The sequence below is a fragment of the Athene cunicularia genome (assembly GCF_003259725.1).
Source record: "Athene cunicularia isolate RWA chromosome Z unlocalized genomic scaffold, athCun1 chrZ_part4, whole genome shotgun sequence".
NCBI classification, from domain to species: Eukaryota; Metazoa; Chordata; class Aves; order Strigiformes; family Strigidae; genus Athene; species Athene cunicularia.
In genome coordinates this window covers 2014280-2040418 of record NW_020799145.1, presented here as the reverse complement: position 1 = coordinate 2040418, position 26139 = coordinate 2014280, and the positions used below count along the sequence as shown (strand labels likewise).

At 35.7% G+C, this 26139-nt stretch overlaps 2 protein-coding genes across 11 annotated transcripts in view; both read left to right on the top strand.

Moving 5' to 3' along the window:
• Positions 1 to 19552, top strand: part of RFX3 (regulatory factor X3) — a 144063-nt gene extending 124511 nt beyond the window's left edge. For 3 of the 5 annotated variants that reach the window (XM_026866799.1, XM_026866797.1, XM_026866798.1), the window contains 8 exons: positions 612 to 727; positions 1157 to 1311; positions 6412 to 6509; positions 6829 to 6978; positions 8497 to 8705; positions 9683 to 9836; positions 11732 to 11774; positions 12685 to 19552. In XM_026866799.1, coding sequence (XP_026722600.1) covers positions 612 to 727; positions 1157 to 1311; positions 6412 to 6509; positions 6829 to 6978; positions 8497 to 8705; positions 9683 to 9836; positions 11732 to 11774; positions 12685 to 12923 — 1164 coding nt within the window. In that variant the 3' untranslated portion in view covers positions 12924 to 19552. Of the gene's footprint in view, positions 1 to 611; positions 728 to 1156; positions 1312 to 3217; positions 4857 to 6411; positions 6510 to 6828; positions 6979 to 8496; positions 8706 to 9682; positions 9846 to 11731; positions 11775 to 12684 lie in introns of those variants that run through there. The other 2 variants (XM_026866800.1, XM_026866801.1) reach the window with 2 other exon arrangements.
• Positions 19553 to 25684: 6132 nt separating this feature from the next.
• The window catches only part of CARM1 (coactivator associated arginine methyltransferase 1), a 63396-nt gene continuing 62941 nt past the window's right edge, over positions 25685 to 26139 (top strand). For all 6 annotated transcript variants that reach the window (XR_003400224.1, XM_026866830.1, XM_026866829.1 and 3 more), the window contains exon 1: positions 25685 to 25954. Coding sequence is in view for 5 of the 6 variants with exons in the window: in XM_026866830.1 (XP_026722631.1) it covers positions 25786 to 25954 (169 nt within the window). In the remaining variant the exon portion in view is untranslated. The remainder of the gene's footprint in view (positions 25955 to 26139) is intronic.

Below are 26139 nucleotides of genomic sequence, written 5' to 3'. Positions count from 1 at the left end.
CTTTACAGGGGAAAAAAGTGATATATAATAGATGCTGGGAATGCAATGTTTTCAGAATGTTAGAGAAACTAGACTTCAGATTGAACATGCAGATATTTGGTTTGGTCAATAGGAAATGTAAATCAGGTTAAATTATAATTTCTTTTTTTCACATTAAAAGCGGTAACTTTTTTCCCATTTTAAAGAAACATTGAGATGTTTAAACCATATTTGATATTGAACAGTGTATCTTTTATTTTTGAAGGTGCTTTCAAACCTATACTGAGTTATGAAAATGAATAAAATGGCAGGATTCCTTTGTGTTTGCAGTAGCATTAAATATTTTCTTTGGGTGAATTCCTCTGATATGTTTACATAGGCCATGCTCTTTTATGGAGGCTTCCATGGATGTGCACTTGGTCTTACTCAAGTCTTTGTGCACACCAGTTTATAGTGCTGGATAATTTATGGATATCAAAGCTATAAAGCCAGATATTATTTATAACTTGAGAAATGTACAGTTTGCATTTGCTCCACTATGTGATGAAGGAAAAAAAAATATAATTCTAGTTAAAGTTAGGAGTAGGGGAATCTGGTAGAAGACAAGCTGTACTTGTGTTTTATTTTCTCAGGCAATACTGGATGTGGTTGTGAATCTTCAATTCAGCCTGATAGAAAAATTATGGCAAACTTTCTGGCGCTATTCTCCCTCTGCTCCACCTGATGGCACTACTATTACTGAACCAAGGTCAGTAAATATTTCTCTTCATTACTGCTTCTCATAATAATATCATACAAGTGGCCAATTGATTTTACCTGCAGTGCAATAATTTCTTTTTATATGCTAATTTTTCAAATTAAATTTATGTTGTCTGGCATTTTTGTGTAGGCTGGGTATATGCCAAAGTGCAGTCTTGAAATGATTGTCATCTTATTTTTTAATTTGCTTGGACAATTGCAGTAAATGTCTTTTCCCAGTATTCTATCCAGTTCTTTTAAGCCAAAAGGATCATTCATACATCTGCATAATTTATGAACTGTAGCAGAGCTATGGAGGCATTTTTAAAATTAATTTCCATGTGACACAATGTGTTATAATACAGTTTAACATCAATTGCAGGTTTTTCTGCTGTAGATGCATTATCATTTATTTGTTTGCTACATTTTTTCACACTAGCAATCTGAGTGAAATAGAAAGTCGACTTCCAAAAGCAAAGCTGATTACTCTGTGCAAGAGTGAGACTATTCTGAAATGGATGTGTAACTGTGACCATGTGATGTATCAGGCTTTGGTGGAGATTCTCATTCCTGACGTCCTTAGACCTATTCCTAGTAAGTTGAACACCTAAAACATTTTGTCAGGATTTTTGTGCATGCATGTATGTGGTGGTCTTATACCTCATAGGGCAGCTTTAGGAATAAGTTTGAAAGTTAGGAAAGTATTGTGTATCATCCATATATTTTTTGTGTAGGAAGTTGTGCTGGGAGTTGATGGATACTTTGTGTTTTAAAAGTAACTGAGGATTTTAGTGCAGTTGGAAGACGTAGTTTTCAAGATATAGTTTCATATTAAAGGTACATCTTTTTTTGTGTGTTATATTTTCAGATAAAAACATCTTCCTTTATGCTGCCTCTAGATTTAGACATAAATCCTGTGGCCCTGAGCCAATGTGCACTAATGCCAGTCAGTTCTTTCACTAAATACAGTAGTTTTCAGTTTAAACATTACATATTAATTTTTTATTAGTCTGAAAATTTATATGATCTTTGTCATTCCATTTTTGGACTGTTAATTTTTTGTTCCTTATCAGTGGCTGCTGAAATAAATTTTGTTGACTGTTAAGGCAATAAAAAAATTAACTGAGAAATTTTTAGTCCAATGTATTTTAATGTGAGGGTGGTGAGACACTGGCACAGGTTGCCCAGAGGGGTTGTGGCTGCCCCCTCCCTGGCAGTGTTCAAGGCCAGGTTGGACGGGGCTCTGAGCAGCCTGGGCTAGTGGAAGGTGACCCTGCCCATGGCAGGGGGGCTGGAACTGGATGATCTTTAAGGTCCCTTCCAACCCAAACCATTATGTGATTATATGATTATTCCAATCTGCTGTTCTTACTGTCACATATCTTGCATGACAGAGTCAGTCACTGTCCAGCCAGTCAACTGTTACCGGGAGTGCAGTTTTCTTTTCAAAGTTAATTTTACTAGAATCCATTGTTACTTCAGCAGTGTATTTTGATGGCTTTTTTTGGTAGAAAATGAATTTATGTGAAGTTGAACTTCTTTATTATAAAGCATTTATTGTCTCACATATGCTGTGCTAAATATTATAAAGAAATCATGTCAGCAACCAACTATAAACCTCATAACTCCTCTGTACTCTATCCTTTACATGAAAGAACAGTAGTCACTTTATAGAGTTGGATTAATATTTTTTAAAAATTTAGGGCTAACAAATTATTTTGTCATGCTTTGAACACCTCTTCTGCTATAGTGACTCCAGCAGTAATAAGTAGTCTGTAAGAATATTTGCAGGTAGTGTCTTGCAGAAATGTTTTATTGAATTTTTTCTTGTCAGTGAAATAAAATTACATTTTAGTAATTTGCATATGATACAAAAAAATTTGGAACTTGACATTTATAAAATCTGAAGGTCACCCATTTACAAAGACAGTTTTACCTTTTTTTTTAAATGTAAGTTTGTGGTAGAGATTAATGTAATTTATCTTTTCATCTATGCAGCAGAATAAAAATGTTTTCTCAAAACTACATAATTATTGACAACCATTACTTGGCTAAATTATTTTGCATTGGTATTTATTTGACGTTTTACTTTTCTATCTAATAACAATGCAAGTAGGTAGGATATTAATTTTAGAATAATAGAGTCTGTCACAAGCAAATTGTCAATGATAAAAAGCCCCACAAGTTTCATTGCAACATTTAATAAGTTGAATTAAAACTCTCTTCCAAAAACATTACTTTCTGAATAAAAAGGTGGTGTAGACATGGTTTTTCACTAAACCTTCTTTTTGCCTTGCATTTCACTTGCTTCTCCTGCATAGCCTGGCAGTCTCTAAAGAAGTTTTTATATAATAGCTCCTCAGCTTGTGGCATCTTTCTGCCTTGTTTCATAAGATGCATTGGGCATTGCCAGTACAGGGTTTCAAGAAAATGGACACAATCATTTAATATCAATAACTACAGGCATCAGGTCCTTTTCATGCTATTTCTTTCTTTCTAGAATTACCAGTCATATTTGAATAGTTGATACCTACTGTGTTTGACATTCCTGGTTTTGGGATGATTATCGGACTTCTTGATGCAAACACATCATCTGATCCCAGGACAAATTCATCCCAAGAGACTTCTGCCTCTATTTTGTGAACAGTCCAGTGGTTTTCTGCTCAGAAGTCCACCCACTGAGCTACCTATGGAAGACAGCTAATGTATTTTCTTACTTTATCTTTAGGACCAGCCAACTAAATGGCTTTTTCTAGTCAGCTTTCCTGTAATGATGGTCCATACAAGTTCCTTCTTCACTGTTAAATATTTAAAATATTATTAGTTTTTTAACTTCTGCTTTTAAATTAAAGTATCTCCAGCCATTAGAAGAGACCAAGAGGAAGGCTTAAGGTTGTACTTAATGGTTGACGATGACAATATTGGAGCTGGGTAAAGTAGACAAATTCATCATCTTCTGTGAGAAAATAGAAGTTTATAGGGAAGTTTGTACTCTGTAGATGAAAGGGGACTGTAAATGCTTCATATAAGGCATGTTTATGATTTTTTTTCTGAATAAATGGAAATATACAGACAGCAGCTGCTTAAAATAGGAAAAAATAGTAATTTTGAAAGTGTTTGAAGTAAGCATATGATTTTTTAAGGTTTATCTTTTTTCATGTCGAGATTTTAATTGTTTTTCTTTTAGAAAAGTCTTACTGTGCTGCTCAGCTATGCGATACCTATTAGTGGAGAAGAAAAAAAATTACCATTGAAGAAAAAATTGTTTTATTTTTAACCTCTATGCTAAATTTGTCAGCTGAAATGTTAAGCACCCACAGAATGAATGAAGAATTGCTGTGCATAAAACAGAAAATTCCTTTTCCTAAGAAAAGTCAAATGCTGTCCATTTCAGTCAGGAATAAAGACCGTAATTGTCTAATGTCTTTGGCAATAGACAGAGCTATTATGTTTTAAATGGACATCCTGGTTCTTCACAAGTGACAGAAGGGACAGTAACAAACTTGCCTGTGAGTTAGTTTCTATCATAGGTGGAAAATTTATGCTAAACATATTTCCACACCGTATTACAAAATTCCAGATAGACAAAAATTTAAAGTACTGAAAAGACTGTAAAGCCTTGTTTTCATGAGATTTGCATGTCAGAGAGTTTTCAGCTGTGAAGCTTTTTAGGGACTTATCCAAATCAATTTTTTTAACAGTAACTACCATTGTAATATCATTTAGTGTGTGTCTAGTAACAGTTAACTCTCAGTCTATTTACTTTGCACCATACTCATCATGTAATTCTTTGAAAGGATTTTCTTGTTTTCCTATGGTAGCCAGATGAACTTAAAAGGCGGCTTTGAGGATGTAAGTACTTAAGGTTTTGGTAATGAGTGGATGTGTACTTAAGGATGGAATATGAGAAGAATTCTGTATTTAATATGATATCTCCAAAGCTCATTAGAAATTCATAGTTGTTCTATACAATACTGATGCCTGATTATCTACTTCATTGATTTTATTTCTTCAGAACTTAGAATTCCTTTCATTTGCTCCTCTTCCTAGTTAAAGGCCTTTCTTAAGGCCTGAGCTGCTTTTCCATATTTACTTTTAAAGGAGATCAGCATCACAGTGATGCAAATAATTTTGTAATATATAGTAGGGTGAAAAAGAGTAATAAGCAAATTGGAAGTGAAAAAGCAGTAATATTTTCTTCAAATCTAAGTATCACTCATACAGTATTTACATTATTCTTTCCACTTTGCATTTTCTTGTTCCATGGGTAAGAAAATGTGAGTGAATACATAATTACTAAATGCACAGAAATAATTGACAAAGCAGCACAAGTGAGCTAGGTGACTGACAGAATTGGAAGAAAAAAGTTTGTTTATGGGGAAACTTCAAGGGGGAAAAACCCTGTTACAATAGAATGTTCAGCTAGTATGGATATAAGATCGAATTGTGTTCAGATAAGCATCCAAATGTGTGGTCAGTTATATAAATTACTGATACGGATTCTATGCTTATCACTGCAAATTTGAAGATCTGTGGAAAATATGTCATGAAGTATACATTTTTTTCTTTTAGTAAATCGACTTTGCTAGTAGAAAGCTATATTACTAAAGGGATCATGAATAATTCAAACAGTGAAAGAACGTTTCTCAAAGACAAGTTCTATCAGCATTAATTTCTTACTCTACCAGAGTATTCAACCTTGTAAACAAAATCAAGTCAGGCTTTACTTGGACTGTTTCCTGTCACATGTAGCTGAAATAGTTTGTGAATAAGTATTATTTCTTCTTTCTATTTTTTTTCCTCTTCACTTCTGTAGTTGCATTCATCCTCTACTAGTCTTTAGAAACCTGTAATCTTTTCTTTTTGTCTCCTCCTTTTTGCAAACATTTGAGTGGATGCTATTATGTCAATAAGCAAGTGGTAGGTATGGGAAAGCAAGGTTTCTACTACTCAGGAGATACAATTTTCTTTTTTCCAGGCACAGTTCCTTGGGAAAATGCTTCCTGTCCTCCTCTGAAAAATTAAAACTTGTATTTTGAGTAGAGCAGATTGCTGTAAGGGCTTCTTCAGTTTCTCTGTAAATCTGTCAGTCACTCAGCAGTTCTCTGAATGCTGTAGTAAAGAAACAGAAATGCACACAGATTCCACAGCCATTTGAATAATCTCATTTTCTGTCAGTGAAACACATGCCTGTATCTTGCTTATTGATGATTGAAGCACTGCATGTTGGATTTTGTTCTTTAAAACTGAAGTAAGCAGCATCATGACATGGCTTAAGGTTACTTTGGGCTTATTTGAGGAAACTGTAGTATTTCAATAATTGGATTTTTTTCCAGAGTTTTTCTCTTTAAAAGAGGTGCTTAGTTGAAGTGAAAAGCTGAAAGCTGTTGGAAATTTCATTCACCACAGTTGCTGCAATTATTGATGTTCTTCTGTAGGAGTGCTCAAAACAATAGTGCTGGTCACAAACTTCTTGAAAGGTTGTTAGGTGAGAAAGCTGGAACTGCTTATTAAACCAAAACTAAAATCATTATTGCACGTTCTATATCTGATTTTAAACCTAGAAAGGATTTGTCTTTTAGTAAGTAAAAGCAGCGGACCTGAACACTAAGTACGTAAGTACTGAAGATGCAAAACATTTCAAGACAGGTACATTGCTTTCTTTTCATTATGTTTTTATTCTTTAATGCACAGGTGCCTTGACCCAAGCCATCCGCAATTTTGCAAAAAGCCTTGAAGGTTGGCTTTCAAACGCCATGAACAATATTCCACAGAGGATGATACAAACCAAGGTAGACAAGACTATTGCAGTATTATTCTTGCAATGGCAAGTCAAGTGGGCAGTAGCATCTGGAAGCAGTAGCATTTTAATTTTAATGCTAAATTTTATGTTTAGCATCAAGCATCAAATAATGGGAGAGGAAATAACTTAGTAGATCAAATAATGCCTTGTAATTAGGAAATTACAAGGAAGACATTATTTGATCTACTATGTGGACAGAATTCACATAAGAGGACTCATTAATATAGAATAATAAAATGAAAGTAAAGACTTAATCTGTAGAATTATTCTACAGATAACGAGATATTTAAAAATAAATTTCTTCATAGGTTGCCGCTGTAAGTGCCTTTGCCCAGACTCTGCGAAGATACACATCTCTTAATCACCTGGCTCAAGCAGCTCGTGCTGTGCTTCAAAATACTTCTCAAATCAACCAGATGCTCAATGATCTTAACCGTGTTGATTTTGCCAATGTTCAGGTAAAATGTATCTTTAAATAACAGGCTCTTTTTTTTTTTAAAAAAAAAAAAAAGGTGTTTTTCCTCTATGATTTTTGAACTTCATTGTTAGCTGTCACTGTTTTATCACGAAAGTGAAGTGAAAACATTTTGCTGATTCATATATTCAGTGATTCAGTCCAAACGTGACAGCTTGCACTTCAGGAAAGTAAGCTCAGAACCGTTATATGTTTCCATTTACTGTCTTGAAGTGCAGATACTCTTCCAACTTCTATGCAAATATAGAGCGAATACATTCTTAGAATGGGTACCATGAATTATATCTTAGTCACAGCATAAATGATATCTTAGAATTATATCCCAGATAGTAGCTTAGCTTCTAAAAGTTTCTAAAAGTCATTACATGCGTATCATTTTTACTAGAAAGTGTTTCATTATTTCAAAGACAATACTGTTAGTATATTTTAAGTGCCTATGCTTAAATTCGCAAGATCTCCTGAGTAAGTGGTTAATTAGCACAGATTAGAACTAGTTTCCAGTTAGTTAAAGAATGAAAGTTTATATTGTCAATAAGCTTAATTACTCCACATATTTCTGCTGCTTTGAGGAAAACTATATTCTGTTGCTTTTCGCCAGCAAAGTTCCAGATGACTGGTAGTTCTATGCTTGTCTCTTTTCCTTGTAAATGAGTATTTTAATGTACTTGTTAATAATTTTGACAAAAGTCAGTTAATAGTACTTGTCCGAAGATACAGTATATTAAGTATTTTAATATATTAGCATAGATATAGAGTGTGTGAATGAGGTGTTAGCTTGGCACATGATAGCTAGAGTTTAAGGACATGGTTTGCAGTTAGTGAGTCTTGATTTTCATCTCCTATTTTCTGGATTGACCAGCTAGCCCTATTGAAACATCATAACAGTGACTAAATTGCTTATTATCATATGCAGAGTGTGTTTCTCCCTTTCTGTGCAGTATATGTTGTACTTTAATGTATGATTATTACTGCCAATAGTCAGCAAACAGAATGATCTTTGTTTACATACAAAGCTTTTTTTTTATAAGATGATATAACAGAAATTGTCTTTAAGCTTAACTTCTTCAGAACAAATGGAATGTTGCACTTGATTTCTTGGTACTTCTTTCATTACTTTAGGCCCCTATTTGATTGTTCTTCCTTCTTGCCCTGCCTGTAGTCCCAGAAAAGACTGACAAGTCCTGAATTTTTAAGTAGGAAAATTATGAAGAGGAAAGTAGAAGCATTTTTTGGAAACTAATGTAGAATACTGAAACATACTTGTGTTGTTTCCATTGGTTGATCTCAATTCTTTATTTGATGTCTGCTCTTAATATATTATGCTTTTTGCACCCATTTCCTTTCAACAAAATTATGATAAACATAAAAACTTCTTTTTAGTTTGTCTAGTAAGTACGTTTTGTCCTTTTCTTCACTGAGTTGCTTAATCTTTAAGAGAGAATTACAGTCTGTGCTTTGGCTTATGTATTGTTAATTTAAGAATTGCCATGTGCTGTAACAGGAGCAGGCTTCCTGGGTGTGCCAGTGTGATGACAACATGGTTCAGAGACTAGAAACAGATTTCAAGATGACTCTTCAACAGCAGAGCACTCTGGAGCAGTGGGCTGCCTGGCTTGATAATGTAATGATGCAAGCACTGAAACCGTATGAAGGAAGACCCAGCTTTCCTAAAGCAGCACGGCAGTTTCTGTTGAAATGGTCTTTCTACAGGTAGTATTTAATAAACTTCTCACTATTCTGTTATTTGCTGAATTTTTCACTGTAGTAAAGTTGACAGTTGTAATATCAAACAGTGGCTTGCTATGTCATGTAGAACATGTGGGACTTTTTCAGAAAATTGTTAACTGTGAACTCAGGGCTACTTGTAAATTGGCAAGGACTTCAATGATCCTTGTTTTATTGTTTTAAATGCCATGTGAAAATGAAGGCAGGTGGAATTTTGTCCTGAGAAACATAATATGAAATTTTTGGCTTGAATAACTACACAGTTATTAAGTCACTGTTTTTAATATTTATTAAAACACTGTGGTATCTATCTTTATTAAATAAGCAAGACAAAACCTGTTTTTTAATGTGTGAAAAGAACATTAAGACATACTTTCCATGTTTGCTGCTTATTGAAACAGTTATTAGAGTAAACCTGGTTCTTCGAAAATGACTGTAGCAGCTACTTGTGGAAGGTATCAGAATTTGTCAATATAATATATACACACAAGCCTATCTTTTTCTAATTTTAAGTTTTAAAAACATGGCAGTTAAAACCATTGTACTGGGAAGGTGGACAAAACAGAGACTATTTAAGCATTAGTTTGTTTAAAATCAAAAGTTTTCTTACCATTTTAGTTATTTCCAACAAAATTTTCTTTTAAGTCAGTGGTTACAGATATATCAAAAATTTTCTTTCAGGTTGGTAAATAAGCATATATCAAAACAAACAAACAAAAAAAACCAAACCAGTTTGCCTATTTCTTATGTAATGTGGTGCCCAACAATACCTTCAGAGAAGGAAGAGAAGGAAATTATTGCCTTTCCTGGTGTCTCTTTCCAAAGACACCATAAATCAGACATTTGAGGATAACGTTACTTTTGAGAATATTGGTTTTGAGGTAAAATGTCTTTATGGATAAGTGTTGAAATGATTATGACATATAATACATAAATAAATATTTTTTTCTATTTTGGAATAGCTCAATGGTGATTCGAGACTTAACCTTGCGCAGTGCTGCTAGCTTTGGCTCATTTCATCTGATCCGCTTGCTTTACGATGAATACATGTTTTACTTAGTAGAACATCGTGTTGCGCAGGCAACAGGAGAGACACCTATTGCAGTTATGGGAGAGGTAAGATAATATGTAAGAGACTGGACTGATAGATTTAGTGATGAATTTGGGTATGTATCTTTGCACATTTCTTAAACATTATGTAGAGGATGTCCTGCAATATAACAATAGATTTGGGTTCAAATACATGCAACAGTTTCAAATTTGTTTCATTGGTTGAGAGTACAAAAATCATATTGAAATCTAAAACTATTTCCAAATAACCTTGTTCCTTCACATATCTCTATAGATTCATGTGCATAGTTTGAAACTGTTGATCAACATTCAACCTTCTTCCAGGTTTTTGAGAACTGAACATTTTATGTGAAAACAAAAAGAAGAACAGAGTAATAGGAAATTCTTTCTTACGTGAATCTGTTCAGATGTATTTGCAAACATTTTGATTTCCCACACAAATGTTAACACAAGTGAGCTAAGTACCCCCACTGACTTGAGGAAGACAGCTTGTACAGTACTGTTCACGTACACTAATAAAGCCAGCACAGACACACATAGAGGTTTGTAACACAGCTGATATACATACAAGTGTTTCAAAGATTATTGGTTTAAAAAACAGAGCAAGAGTCTCAATTCATAACCATATTTTTATACTCATCTATGGCATCTGCAAGGAAAAGTTGTTCTCATCACTCTTTTATCCAGTTCATCTAACCTTTTATTTTGAATGAGCCATGTGGAATGCGTGAATTGTCATAAAAAGAATTGCACTTAAATTCTTTTCAATTAATAGATGCTTTACTTTCAAGGGAAATTGGAAATGTCTCAGATTTATTTGTCAAATGATTTTATATCATATGTTTCTGCTTAGTGACCCACCAGTAGTATATTTGTTTAATCTCTGCCTTATATTCGCAGTAAGGTCCTACACGAGTATACAGTTACTACATTGTTGTCTTCTTAACACACATTGTATATTTTAGACATAAATGTAGTGTAGGGTCTTCTAAAAAGTTTGTGTAGATTGAAGATGGAGATATTATGAGGAAGTAAGTAACCCAAAACTTTTGGAGGTGAGAGGGGCAGTATAGAAGTAGTAAATACTGATTAAATTAATGTTTTTATATGTTTCTGTGTATTCGATGACTGTGACTGAAATAAAATGGGGAAGTCTAAGACTATGGTATGACAAACACTATAAGACAGTATAAACTGATGTTGCAGCTGAGAAAAGCATTCTCATTTTTCTCCCTCTTCTCCCAGCTTTGGACACAGGTATTGGCAAAATTCTTCTGAAAAAGACTTGGTATCATTTATGGTTAGAAATGTATTTATGTAAACAATGTACTCGTTTGATTTGAGATTCATTGATGGCATTTTGCTCTGCCAATTCTTATTTAAGAGAAATTTAGAGGATTCAGAGAAGAAAGTTGTGAGTGACTTTTTTGAAAAGGTCTCTTTTTGATGTCAGTAAACTGGTTACCAGATTGTAAAGCCTTTCTCAGCAGTGCCTTTCATTTACTTTACAGGTAATTTCCAACGCTGTGACACATGTTCATTTTTGTTCCAGCACAATTAAAGTTGTCTCTGGGAAATTTTTAAGAGCTTTTTGTTAAAACACTGGCAGTTCAGAATGGATATCCATTGTAATTTGTGGCTTTATACAACATAGAAATAGCTCACTTTAAGCAACAAAGGCTCAGATGAAGTAATCTTTAAAAAGTTTGTACTTACCCATTTTATTTTTTGAGGGTTTACTTAGTGATACTTGTCTTAATAAGCACAGGACCAAGATGGAATGGAAAATGAATTGCTGTACTATGGATGTGGCAGCAGCCAAGGTTGTGCATTTGAATGCTAGCCTCAAACTGGTAGAGCACAGGTCTGCTCTATCACAGATACTCTTTAGTTTGCATTTGCTTAAGACTGTGTCCATTTTTTTATTGTTTCTTTGGCAGTTTGGTGATTTAAATGCTGTCTCCCCTGGAAATATGGATAAAGGTAAGCATTTTAATGTCTCTACTGTGTAACTCTCTATAGAGCTTATATGTCGGAACAAAATAAGTCCTTATGTTTTAAAAATACAGTAAAACAGAATTTAGAGCTGTATCATGCTTTAAAGTGCATATATATGTTATGCAGATACACTAATATATGGATACCATAAGCTAGCTATGTAATATGCAGCATATAATAATGTCTAGAATATTATAGGTTTGTTTTAAAATACTACATTCATTATAGAAGAAATACTCCCATTTTTATGCAGAATTTAGGTGTATGTGACAGGACAGAGGAAGGTAATAGCTGTGGGAAGAAAAACAGGACTATGCTTATATATGTTTACATGTAGTAAATGTTTTGCTAAGTGGAGAAGACAGAATTGCATGCAAGTAGTTGTCAGATAACTTGTCAGTGAAGATGACAGAAAGAAATTAGTTCCTTATAAACTCTTCATGCCATATTTTGGCATACATTCTTGTACTGACTAATTGAGTGATTTGCGGTCACTTGACCCCAGTTCCCTCAACTAGTCAGTGTAATAATGTATGTCAAAATTTGGGGTCAAGTCACCCAGATCTCTTCACCTCAGTTTCCCTATCTATAACTAAAAGTAACCAACTTTTTTGTTAATCATGTCTTAGAGGTGAGAGGCATTTTACAATACAAAGTTAACATTCATTGTTTTTTCCACATACTGTATCAACAGTGTGTAACTCAGGTGATCAAATCTGAGTCTGTTTACCTGTGTGAGAGAATAATTAACGTAACATTCTAAATTTTCAGTTTGTGCTTTATCAGATAGGTAGTCTTCCCTGTATTTTTGTATTTCAACTATTTGCAAAATAAAGGCCCTTGTATTAGAATTTTTTTCCCTTTATGCTAGTTTCATGGTGGTTTGTTTGTGCAGATGAGGGCAGCGAAGTTGAAAGCGAAATAGATGAAGAGCTGGATGAAAATGGAGAGCCACAAGCTAAGAGGGAGAAAACAGAGCTAAACCAGGCATTCCAGGTGGGCTGCATGCAGCCAGTGCTTGAGAGTGGAGTACAGCAGAACCTCCTGAACCCAATTCATAATGAGCACATTGTTGCAACTACTCAGACTATCAGACAATGCAGTGCTACTGGAAATACATATACTGCAGTCTAATATGAAACCTCTACCCCCCAACACACACCCCATTACATTAACCCTTTTGGTTTAATATGAAAATAAAATAATTAAGTCTGAAGGCTGACTGTTGTCAAATTTTAGCTGTGCTGAACATTATTTTATTGGAGTTGTTAAATGGAATGGGTGTATGTATTTTGCCAGATCTGTTTTAAAAAAAAAATTTTTTTTGTAAACAGAATCATTTTACATTGCCCGCTCAGTAGGAAGAATTTTCTTAGTATCAAATGCAAGGAAGATTTTTGCAAAGCTTAATGTTTTTGTCCTGTTATAATAATTTAAATTTTTCATAGTTTTTTATAAATATTTTAACGTTAATTATTAGTTATTATGATGATTTCATATAGATAGGTTTTTAATTAGATGCACTTCTGTGAAATATCAAAAGAACTATTTTCTTTGATTTACGCTGGAGGCATACTTATTTGACAGCAGATGTATCAAATTTGTTACAAAAGGTGCTTTTCATTAGACAACGAGAAGACACTATTTTGATAAAATTGTGAGCATTCAGGGGGAATTTTTGTAATAATGCTGGAGGATTGGGAAGATCTCCTAGTTTCTTTCTGTGAGGAAGAAGCAAGTTTAAATGACAGAATTGTAACAGAATGTGGTAACATCATAAACGTATGTAATTATTTGACCATCATGTAAACAGTGCAAACTTCCTTTAAAATCAACAGTTCCAGATATTATTTGCATACCAGTTCCTCTGTTTTGAAGACTACTGATTCTATATGTGGGGCCACTGAACATAGGCTTTTGGCTGTTGAGTGGTGCTGTAATTGTTAGAAACTGAAGCTAAAAAAGAAGTGACTTGATTATTATAATTATTAAGTGTACGTGCTACTTATGCTGAACTGGACATACAGGAAAACATTCCATTTGGATGACTTCCTTCTATTCCAGGTCTTTTCCTACTAGTGGTTCAATCTGCTGCTCTTAGAAAAGATGTTTTATAGAATGCAAGGAATGTAGCAACCTGCATCATTTTCCTTTCAAAAATATTTCCTTGTTGTTAAAGTGGAATTAAATTTTTACAAAAATTAGATAAGGCAGTGTAACTGGCACACCTCATTTGTACTTATTCCCAATTGTGTAGAATTTGAATAGGTGGCTAGATGGACCATTGCCATTTAAGAATGTACATCAGGGATCATTGTACCTCGGCTATTACATGGTGCCTTAAACAGAACTGAAGCTAAGACTTAGTAATTTTTGTTATTCTTAACTCTTAAACTAATTCAACAAGGTGTGCCTGTCATTTTCAAATTCCCTAAGTAAGGACAGGTTACATAGCCTTCAAAAGAATAAAAGGATTTTTTTATTATTAAATGATGTTAATATCCCTCTTAGAATGACAATAAACCTATTTTTTCTCATTTCTAGCTGGATTTCACTTTATTACAAATAAAATTTGCTTGGGAATTTGGAAAGGAAAACTAGCTTTAATACCAACTTCAAATGTCAAAATAGATTGACCATAGTCCCAAGCAGGATTATATATTTTCTAAACCCTTGCCTACTTTTAATTTAAAAACTAAAAAGAAATAAATGAGCAGGTACATAATGCAGTGCATGTTTTCAATTTCTATATTTTATGGGGTATCAGCCAGATATTACATTTTAATGATTAAATAATGACAGTTTATAGAGACCATATTAATTGACATTAAACAACTCAAATTTTTCTTCTTAAGCATTTCATTACGTAAACACATGAATTTGCTACACTAAAATAGTAGAATTAAATAAGCAAAAATGCCAAAAACTGAAGGAGAGCACAAAAAGGTCAACTTTACAGAAAAGACTGTAAGAAAATTTGGGATTCTTTTATTTTGGTTTATCTAGTGTGTCTGAATATTACTTAAAAGTCATAAATACCAAATGGGAGAAGAGCATGTAACACGAACAGTGTCTTTATAGCAAACAAGTTGGTTGCTAGAGTTTACATATGCTCCAAATACAGCTGCACATCATCTAAAATGTCCTAACATTATTGCAGTACGAAATCCGATCTTTATTCCTTTGAAGAATTGGGAGGTGAACCCATCCTGCTCATTCTATGTAGGCATAATTCCTACTAATGTCAGTAGATGGCTTTTGCCTCAGTAAAAAGTGAAAGTGAGGTTTATATTCATTATTTCTAAACTCATAAATGCACTGAATCTCATTATAGATTTTGTTCTCCCATATATCACTCAGTGTGACCTGATTTTTCCACAGAAATCAGCTCATCTGTACCCTTCACCAAAAATGCTAAAACTAAGCTGTGATAAATATTTACTCCCTTTCATTGTGCATTATAAGATGTTTACAAGTAAAATAAAAATAATTCAACATTTTTTTCATTTTCAGCTTTTTTCAATACTATAGTACTTGTTTCAATTTTTGTGTTGACAGACCTATAATATTTTCTTATTATTGTCCTTTATTGGTTTAATGTTGGATTTGTTGTTGCTGAGAAAAGAGTACGATTGTAATAGGTAAATCTAGATTGCTAAAAAACGTGGGACCTGAGTATCTTTCATTATTTAGCTCCCTACTCCACTCAGTTGTACACTGTTCACAAAGTGCAAAACAAAACTGAAAAAAATCTGAATGCAGAAATGGAATGTATTTCATAGCTTCTAAAAACAATGAGTTCTCAGAACAAATTGGAACTATCCCAGATTCAGAAAACTGAATGGAGTCTGTATTCCCATGCTTAAATTCTGAAGATTTTACCAGATTTTTTTAGAAGAGATATGTTACTGTAAGCTGTGGTTTATACTTACAGGTTTGGGGGTCTTCTGTTTTGTTTTTACATTTACTGAAATTTTAATCAAACGGCTAGATAAAACATTTTTTGCACACTCTCACTATTATTAGTTGGTAATTAGTTGGTAATTAGTATAATTAGTTGGGTTTTAGTAATCATTAAACTACAGAGATACGAATACCTCAGTCCATATTCTATAATGTGTACCATACGGTTGCATTGCCACACCAGCTCTGAAGCCTGTTAATGCTCTGGAGAGGTGTAGCATGTATCCACAGGGTAGACATTATAAGAGTAGACATGGTTTATGTGTTTCATCTAATCTTGACATGGCATCCAAAATAATTATTTTAGAGGCATTTCCCCCATTAGCACAAATAGCACAGTGAACAGTGTGGGGGAATGGGTATTGTTGAACTACCTTTTCAAAACACGGGGCCCAATTTTCAAAAGTTTTGTATTTATTAAAATTTATTGATACATTTTCATCTTTTTCATGGTAAATCAGTTTTAAAGCTGTTTTTTTGTTGTTGTTTTCTATTTCTGTGTTTTGCTCTTGTACTGTAGCATGCTCTAAGCACCTTCTTTTAAGAAAAGTTCTGTAAAAATTTGGAAAATGGATTTTAAATTATTTAACTATAAAAAGATTATTTACAGCTTCACTGCCTTTAGTTCAAAAACAAGATAATAGGTAATGTTCTGTCGTTCAGGAATGTATAGGTCTATATACAAATTTCATTTAAAGCGAGGTATTTTTAAATATCTAAAACACTTTTTTGTTCACCTTGTTTTCCCTAGGATAAATGCTCTGATATCTTTGTCATTCTCACCAATTGACATGTGCACTGTTCAGAAAAAATTTTATATTAGAGATGCACTGCAATCCAGTTTAATTCAGAATGTTTTTACAAAATAAAAACAACCATTGATAGCCATAAAAGTGCTGATCAAAAATATTTATTAGTAATATAAGTATACAACAATAGTTTCAGAGTTTTTTAAACTCATGCATTTGAGAGAACAGTATGAATTTCTGAAAATTGGGCCCTTTTCTCTCTTAAGAGGACATCCTCTTTGTATATGATTTAAAACAAATCAATAAATGGAATTCCAGTATCTCTGCTAATTTGTTTGGTGATTTAAGACAAACAAACAATAAAAACTGGAATAGAAGCATAAACACACAGTGCTTAGTTCTAGTATTAGAAAATTAATTTCATATAATGCCTTGCATTAACCCTTTGAGCATTGTAAGTAACATGATGGGAACAAAGCTTTTTAGATAATTTAATTAGTCCATTGAGCATATCCTTTGAAATAGCTGATAGTGTTGTAGAATTTTTTTAATTATGTCTAAAGTAAATACTTGCATACTACACGGGAGTGGTTTTGTTACAGGTGGCTCAATAGATGTAGGCAAAATATTCACTGCCATTGATGTGTACTGCTTAATAGAAAACTTCAGCTCCCTTGTTTTCATAATTGCATAAATATATAAAGAAAATCAAACATATGTTTCTTCAGATAATGAAGTTGTCTGCTTTAAAATGCCTTTAGAAGATAAAGGTTTAGAAAATATATTCAGACTATTTTGAAAATCTCCTGAGGTAGTTTAGTATTTGAATACTCTTAGTACTGTAAAAAGAATCTTAAGGATTAAAAGAAGGCTTAGTGAAGAAGGATAAATTTTGAAGAATATTTGGTATGCTTGCATTGAATTTTTTGGCAGTGTTTTTGATAAACAACAAAAAGTGCACAATTACATTGATACTTCTTTTAAACTCAGTCACTGCAATAATGACTAGCTAAAAGATGAAGATATTTTATTCATCTTCATCTGAAGGGGTACTGTTTGGATGGCCCTTATTTGAATGTCAGAATTTTAAAAGCAACCTAGAAATTGCACAAGCCTTTTGCCATTTTAAAAAGCCCCTTTGTTCTTATAAATACTGCTTACAAGAACAAGGGAAGCAAGTAGAGATTCTTTGAATTTACAGATAGAAACGCCACCTTATACTAAGTGAGAATACAATACATTTTCTACTGGTTTCTTGCAATATCAATCAGTCAACAAACACTAAGCGCAGCTGTACTTATTTAAGTCTAGCTGAGGGGAAAAAAGGGTCTCATTTTAAGTTATTTAACAGAATTACGTCAGTAGTATAGTGCAAGTAAGTTGTAAACATTTTTAGTCAGTTAATGCAAATTCATGCATAATTAATTAACATAAATGCAATACTCAAAGGGTTTTAATTTAACTTTTTTTATTCATAATTTACTGTAAATGCTTCTGAGTTTGCATGCCTTGATCATTGCTGCTAGTGATTTTATGTGCCAGTAGACCTGAGTTTAATTTACCAGTTTAACTAAGAAATAGTAAAAGCCACTTACAAAGTGACTGCCTAGTGTTTGTTTGAAGTAAAATATGCCTTAGTTTGAAAATTATTTTAACTCTTGTTCCGATTTTTTTTTCCTTTTCCTGTTGAAAAAATAAATTAGCTTTTTGGGATTGGAAGCCCTGAGTAGTTAAATATTTGGTAAGGATTGTTATTGTAGATTGCACATTAAGGCTGAAATTCACTGTAGAGAAGAAGGCCCAGAACAAGCCTATGAGCATCAAATGAGCCTCACTTCAATCTAAATCAGGAAAATGTTCTTTGTACGTTCTTAAGCACTTTCTTGATCATAGTGCAAACATTTGACAGGAGTTTTCAGTTCTGGATTAACTTTACTCTGAAATAGCAAATGTCTTTGTAAGAGGAATTTAGACTTTGGAGGAACAACCTCACATGGATTGGTATTTACCAGGAACTCAGTTCAATTCTTTTTGTCTCACTGATACCAGCAAGAAGTTTTTACACAAATAATACTTAAAGGGTTCCCCAAGTAAAGTTTCCTTCAATACAACATTAAAGTGATTGCCTTGTATTTAAACATTAAATATCCATCTCAAAGTAACCCAATTAAGCAATTTAATACCAGGACAATATCACTTTGTACCAAAGCAAGTTGCCCATCTCCACTCATCTTCACTGAAAATTTGGATTTACAGTTAATAACCAATGAGGCTGTTAAAGAAACTTTTGAGTGCCTTTCAAAAACTTGGAAAATTGTGCCTGAGGTGGTAAACTTTAATTAGGTTAATTCTAGAGCTACCAATCAGTGATTTTATCATCACTCAGGGCTTTCTTACCTTCTAGAAAACTTCCTTTGTTGCATTTATTTTATACTGGGTTTTTTTTAAGTGCCATCATTTAAATTTCACTTAGTAAGTGGCAGATTACATTATTCAGTCCCACAGCACAGAAACATCGTAACACTAGGACACAGTCCAACTTTATTTTCCAGTTGACTGAATATGTTATGTAAATGAGGTAAGCAACTTTTTGTAGATTGTATGTGTGAGATAATGTACTGTTCTTTTCCAGTTTTTGGACTACGGTTGAATATACTTTTTAATTATTTAAAGAAGACATCTTTACAGAATAACGTGATGTTTTTTTTGTATAATGTATTTGATTTTGTAAATACGTATTTCCTGATGTGATTTTTGTGAGAAATGCTAAATCTTTTAGTATATCATGTCCTCTCAAAACTGGCAGGAGCTAAATAATAGTTTGTGGGCAATTTGTATTGTGTACTGTACAATAACTGGGGAACTTTTATAATTATAAAAATATATATTAACTTTTAGTGTGTTGTTTAAAAAAATGACTGGAACATACTAAAGACAGTAGGATTTTTCTGAATATTTCAGACTTGAACTCAGGCTAGCTTTCTTGTGTTTTTTCAAAACAAAATTGTGTCTTGTCTTTTAAAATCAATAAATTTGTTTTCTTGTTACAAACATACCAGAATTGCTTCAGTTTTTATATAGCCAGATATTTCGGATTGTGGTACTATTGATTTTGAGAGAAAAATTACTTCAACTTACACCTTTTAAATAAGACAGCAGTTTTTCATTTAGCAGCAACAGAACTAAGTAGTGAGTGTGTCTCCGACTGCAAAGAAACAACTATTTTGATGCGTCAGTTCACTTAAGTAGCTGTCACATTCCCAGTAAATACAGATAGTAATTTACTTACTAATTTCAATATTAATAATTTCCCATTACAGATTTAGTTAACAGCTGTCAGTGAGGGGGTGTGCAGACTTTAGCCTCCAGGAATTAGTGGTGTCAATTCATTGCCAGCAATTCATTATGCAAGTTTTGCTCTAAAAGTTCTGCAGTATACTAATGCATTGGATGTTCTGACAGTTTCACAAAACACAGAAAAAGGCCTTATCTTGTCAGGTCTTATGTGTCTCTAGTACTTGTTTGCAGGCACTGTTTCATATAAAGAAATGTTATTTTAACTGGAGAGGACCCACGGAGTAATAGATGCTAGAATATCAAAATGACTATTGGATACCAAGATTAGAACAGATATTTGACACAAAACTGTGGTAAAGATAGAAAAGCTGGATCCTAAAGTTTATTTTTCTCAGGAAGTTCAGGTGTAAGTTATGGTTCAGTCATTGCCTATTCTTTAATTTCAAATAAAGACCAAAAACTTGTACAGTACTGGTTCCCACAATGCATCCTACCAAACAAGACCATAGATTTTCTACACCACCCACACCTATGGTGGTGACCATCTACACCTATGTTTGCAGAATACTAATTGGTTTGCTAATCAAGACTAAGACATTAATTCCTTGCTGAGACGAAAACACCTCTTGCTCGAGCATACATGCACAAGAAAACAATCTGTAGAGGGACGTCTCCCTCTAGAGGGATCTCTCGTCAACTACAGTTGATATAGCCAACAGGTGACATTACTCAGTATCAAGTTATTTTAAATGTATTTGATTTGGTTTATCTAAAGCGTTCACTTCAATTATGCAAAATGTCATACAACCTGAAGCAATCAAATATGCATCAGTTGTTTAGTTCCATATCAAGGTCTATTCCTAAAGCCACCTGAAGTATAAGACAGTTATTTTTCCGCAAAGGTTTCTGACCAAGGCAAGGAAAAAACCTCGATCCATTTTTGACACTGTTAACAGTATGCTAGAGAGAGTTTTTATTGACTTCATTCTGCAGATCTCATGCCAAATTTTGTTAAATCTCCTTGTATATGTTCTTCCCCAATACCTGAATTAACCTAACCAGTAGGACGTTTCTCATCAAAAAACAAAACAACCCCTCCTTGACAACAGTGTATTGCTGATGACAGTTTATTCTAAACAATTTTATAAGCAGAACTGTTCTATTAGGACTCACTCTGCATATAGACATTTTTCACTGGCACATGGCACACAAAATCTGCTGCTGCTTTCATTATCAGAGTTTAAGGCATTGTCAGTCAGTGCTTATTTAGTAACTAGTAGTTAATAAATCAGACATACTTTTGGAGATCTATCTGGAAGTGACATCAAAAAACTGCTGCATCAAGCTGTTCTCTCTTTGCAGCTGGATGTTACCTTTCCCCACAATGGACTCACACTAATAGATCGTGTCCTAGCACAGTTCTGGTTTAGCCACCTTTGCTCAAACTGTTGCCAGAAGTGGTCTGTGCTAATGTCTCTGCTGCTGGAGACACTTGTTGGTTAGAAAGTCCTGACAACTTGCTGAAAGCACAAGAGTGCTCAGATTCTTCTTTCATAAAGCATTACTGGCAGAAGCATATTTACAATACTCGAGTTGTTAAAGCACAGTTTAAGAGAGCTACTGGGAAAATACCCTTTAGTATGCGCTTTAGAAGAAGGGTTCATGAACTGGTCATCTGCAGAAGCTGTAATGTGAGGTTGTATTGTCTTCCACCAATATTGAAGGGCTGCAGAAACAGCTAAAGAAGCTGCTATAACAACACACTAATTTAAGTTAGGGTCACAAAGAATTGTGTAGTTGCAACATAGGCATTGAATTTACTGGCCCATGTGAGTGACAAATTGACTTTTGCTTCGGACAATTGCAATCACTTTATCCTTGTACTTCCCTGGTTTTCAAAAATTTCTGATGCCTAAGAAGGTTTAGACTCCCCTTCTTCTTCCAGTTTCACCAAAGAAAGGCAACCAGCCAAAATCAAAAGGTGTGGTAAGTAACATTGCAAGGAAACAGGACAGCCCTAGCCTGGAAAGCCCACTTTCACCAACAAAGGGAGGCTTGCAGCTGAAATAGGATGGCATGCTCCCCGGGTTCTTGATGGATCTTTCCACTGGCTTCAGGATCACAGAAGAAAGATTTCTATCTGTGATCCACCAGTGACCAACATGATATCAAAGTAATTTCAGGTTGGTAGCATGAGATAGTAAGTAGGAAAGCTGTCATTTTGACGTTGCTCAGCTGTTAGAATAATGCTCCTACCTAACTCATGGATCTCATGTCTGCATGAAAGAGAAATCCCCAAACACTGCTAGTTTCAGAGGTCAGACAGAACTTCCTGATGCTTTTTCTCACATTTGTTAGGTGCAGCTGTCTCCTTGCTATGGGGTCAAGGCAGACTCCTCTGAAAGGATTAACTGTTGTGGTCACAGATGTGACACACAATAGCTTTTGCAACCATACTTATCCTCAGAGCTTTCAAAGGTGCATTTTTTCCAAAGGAAGCAAACACTGAAGGATTCTGAAGTTACTCTGGCTGTATGTGTGAAATACAAGAATGTTTTATCCATAAATATGGCTAATCATTATTACATAAAAGATATCATTCCCTTCCTGTGGACTTCTGGTAGAGAGTCCATTCTGTGTGTCTTTGGAAATTGTGATCCTTCTATCTGTACACTTTACCTCCATCCACTTATTTTGGGAAATCCAAATCAAATTCATGCTTCTACTACACCAACTGCATTACATGTAGGCAAGAAAATGTCTTGTAGGATGTTTCTCCTGACAAAATATCTAACAATATCTATGCTGGATAATGTACCACAGCTAAGCTTTTTTATCCTTTTCCTATTAAGGGGAATTGATTTAAAATTCCTGAAAGTTTGGGTGGACTTTAAAAAAAAAAATTTAAAAGTGGTCAAGTAGCAAATTCATTATAGACAAAACTTACTGCCATGTCTAGAAGAGAAAGAACTTTTCTCATTTACCACCACCAGATCCTATATCTTTAAACTCATGAAGCAGGATCATAATTGTAGTTGCTTTTTCCTTTAAAAGCAGTGGGGCTCTGCAGACCCAGCAGTCCAACTGGAAATTCAAATCTAGTTCTGTGTTACAGCACTTGTCACATTCTGAGGGTTTTTTTATAGTCAGTTCATAAATGGACAGGATATGCCTGTGGAACAAATGCTGGTTGACCTGTTAGATGTAGCTTTCAATGTCAGAAGCAGCTTAACAATAATATTTAATAGAATATATTGGTGCACCACTAGACTTAAATTTGGTTCACATTTCTAAATATAAAATACTTGGTTTAGCAAGAGATACTGAAAACTTAGTGTTTATGCTATTAGTGAAGAACTAGTTGGTAGCATTAATTTAATATGGTCTCATATTGCTGCCTTCACTGATAGACAATGAAAGACAAAACTGGATTTAAAATTGTTTTCCTATTAGTTCCACAGATGAATTTTGAAACAAACGTGGTGCATTCTAACAATAAAGCATTTGCAGTGAGGTGAGGAACATCGTGAATAGCATTTCCAGTCAAATTTTGGTGGAATTCACTATATGAGGGATACAGTAGTACACAGTTTGAGCAATAACCCTTGAAGTTATTTCCTCAGATTCTTGAATAATACCATAGTTTGAAGAGACTGATACAAATCTGGATAGGAAAATAATCAGAAAGTACAAAAGCAGAACATAAATAGATAGTCAGTTGAAAGTTTTTTCTTTGCTGATGCATGTAACAATTTAAGATGTACATTAAAGGCTAAAAGGCAAGTCAAAATTCCCTGTCTTCTGTAATCCCAGCTCACACTAGTTGTTATTACTCAAACTTCTAGGAATATGGATTTTTTTTTTTCCAGATACATTGTCCTGTTGTTGGAGCCCTGTATTTGCTCTGTATGTGAGCAAATACAGGAAAGGGCTGTAAAGCAGATATTATCTCAGACCTCTTCCACCCATGCCCCCCATCCCACCCCTCCCACCCCCGAAAAAAAGCACATTTGGTTCAGGAAGCAACCTTGCTACATCACATTCACTGTTTCAGACAAAAACTACTGTACTGGAGCCACAGCCATGTAGCAGTTTAATGGTTTAGTGGTGGTGCCTGAACCTAAACAGAAAGCAAGGCTGCAAGTTGAAACTGAGGTGGTAAAAGCAGCAATAACTATTGCCTGAAGTGGACAGGTCTCTTCTGTGGGACACTTTACCCCTTACAGGTGTGAGAAGTAGTAATACTGCTGAGGACTAAGTGATCAGTGGCACACTTCTACGGAGGTGAGGTAGTCATCCAGTAGAGATACTAGTCTAAAATGATACTCTACCGTCTCCTTGTACATGTGAAAAAATATCACCTCTCCACACTACCCTTGCCAGCTTTTTCAGGGCATTGTGAACAACAGCAACATCCTGCCAGTTGCTCCATTTTGGCTGGTATGTTATCAGGCTCTCACATCTAGGAGAGGCAGAATCTATCTGCATTACTTATCCACTGAACTTCTACAACTCTTACTCCAGCATTTGCCCTGTATTCAGCTACCTAGAGATACTTTATTCTAGGCTCAACAGATGCAGTCTTGCCTTACTTATATTTATTCAGCCTTTCACTGCAGTGATGAATTAGCGCAGAAATCTCCATTCTTTGCTGCAGAGGTTAGCTAAGTGATTGTGGAATTGGGTTTGGGTATAAGCAATCCAGCTGGGCACCAAAGCATGCACTGCGTGCAGTACGCTATGCACGAACACCAGATGGCATGTGCAGACTGCCTTATTCCTCCTTCATACAGGGGTAAATAACATCAAAGTCCTTCACAGAAGAATCAAGAGGTGGTACCTCATTTTCATTCTCAGAAGGGGAAATTAAATCCAGGCAGAAAACAGTGCTATTGCAGAACTGCGTTGTCTTTACAGACAAACCATCCCAGTCGTGTGAACACAGGCTCAGTGACGTGTGCCACTTCGGTACATTTTGTAGGTTAAGTGGCTCAGAGGAACAAGTCTCTGTGTAGTCGGGAGATCATCTTGTACAACAGGATAGTCCCTTTAACTCTGTCGGGGTGTGTACATTTGCTTCCTTTCCAGCCAGCTAGACAGGATAGCCCAAGTCACCATTTGGATCCAAAGAACATTACTGACGTTACCTGTGGCAATAAAGCCTGGAAACTCAATGAGGTGAGGCCCGTTTAACCTTCATACAGTACTTTTAAGCTCAGAGGTCTTCTCAAATATTCATTAATTTACCATCACGGTGTCTCTTTGACACTGGGGCATACAAACAAAAGTAACCGGCAGGGCTTTTTTTTTTTTTTTTTTTTCCTTTTACGAGGACGGGGCGGGAACGCGCGCACACACACACAGTGACACAGACACACAGAGGCACACACCCACCCACAAACAACAAACCAGCGAAAACTTCTATAGCAAAATAGCGTCACCTGCTGCTCCATATTACCCTTGTGCACTCTTCGAAAACAGGTCCGAGGGGGAAACACCAGGGAGGGATAAGCCAAATTATCTGGGGTCAGTGAACCTTCTCCTCAAGTCATTGCTACGAGCTTCTAGTGACGATGCTAACACGGCAGCGCCCGCAAGAACGGGCGCAGGCCTCTCCCACCAGCTGTACCAGGGCCGCGGGCGCTGAGCAGGAGCCGCTGCCCGCCCGGGCCGGTGCCGCTGCCGCCACCAGCGGGAGGGTGTCCCGGCAGTGTCTGTCGCCACGGCGGTGTCCGTGCCGCTGCCCGCCGGCAGGAGCCGCTGCCCGCCGGCAGGTGCAGCTCAGGCGCTTAAGCGGCCGGGACGCGCTCTGGGGGTGGGGGCGATGTCCTGGGAGGTGTCTGAGGCGGGGACGACGTTTGTCGGCAAAGTCGCCTCATTCGCCTTTCGCCAGGCTGTCCGGAAGGACGCGGGAGCAGCAGCAGCGCAGCCGGAGCCTGTGACTCGCCAGGAGGCAGCTACCGTTGGCAGAAGGGGTCGGCGGGATCATGGCCACTCCGCTTCCGCACGCACAGCAGCCGCTGCGGTGCAGCGTGGAGCTGCTCTTCACCAGGGAGGAGCTGCCAGTGGGGCTGCAACTCGCCAGACCCAGCCGTAAAGCCCTGCAGCTGGAGGTCCAGCCGGGAGAGGAGGACATGGACATGACCGTGACAGACAGTTAAGTACCGAGCTCCGCCTTCGCGGCACAGGGCTACCCCCGCTCTCCCTCTCCGCCGACTGGCCCCGGAGGAGGCCGGGCACTTACGCTCCCCGCCGGCTCGGGGAGAGGGAGGGGTTCCCGTGGCCCGCCGGGCTGTCAGCGCCGAAAGCAGCCCCGGCGCGGTGCGGGGGGCCTGCCGCCG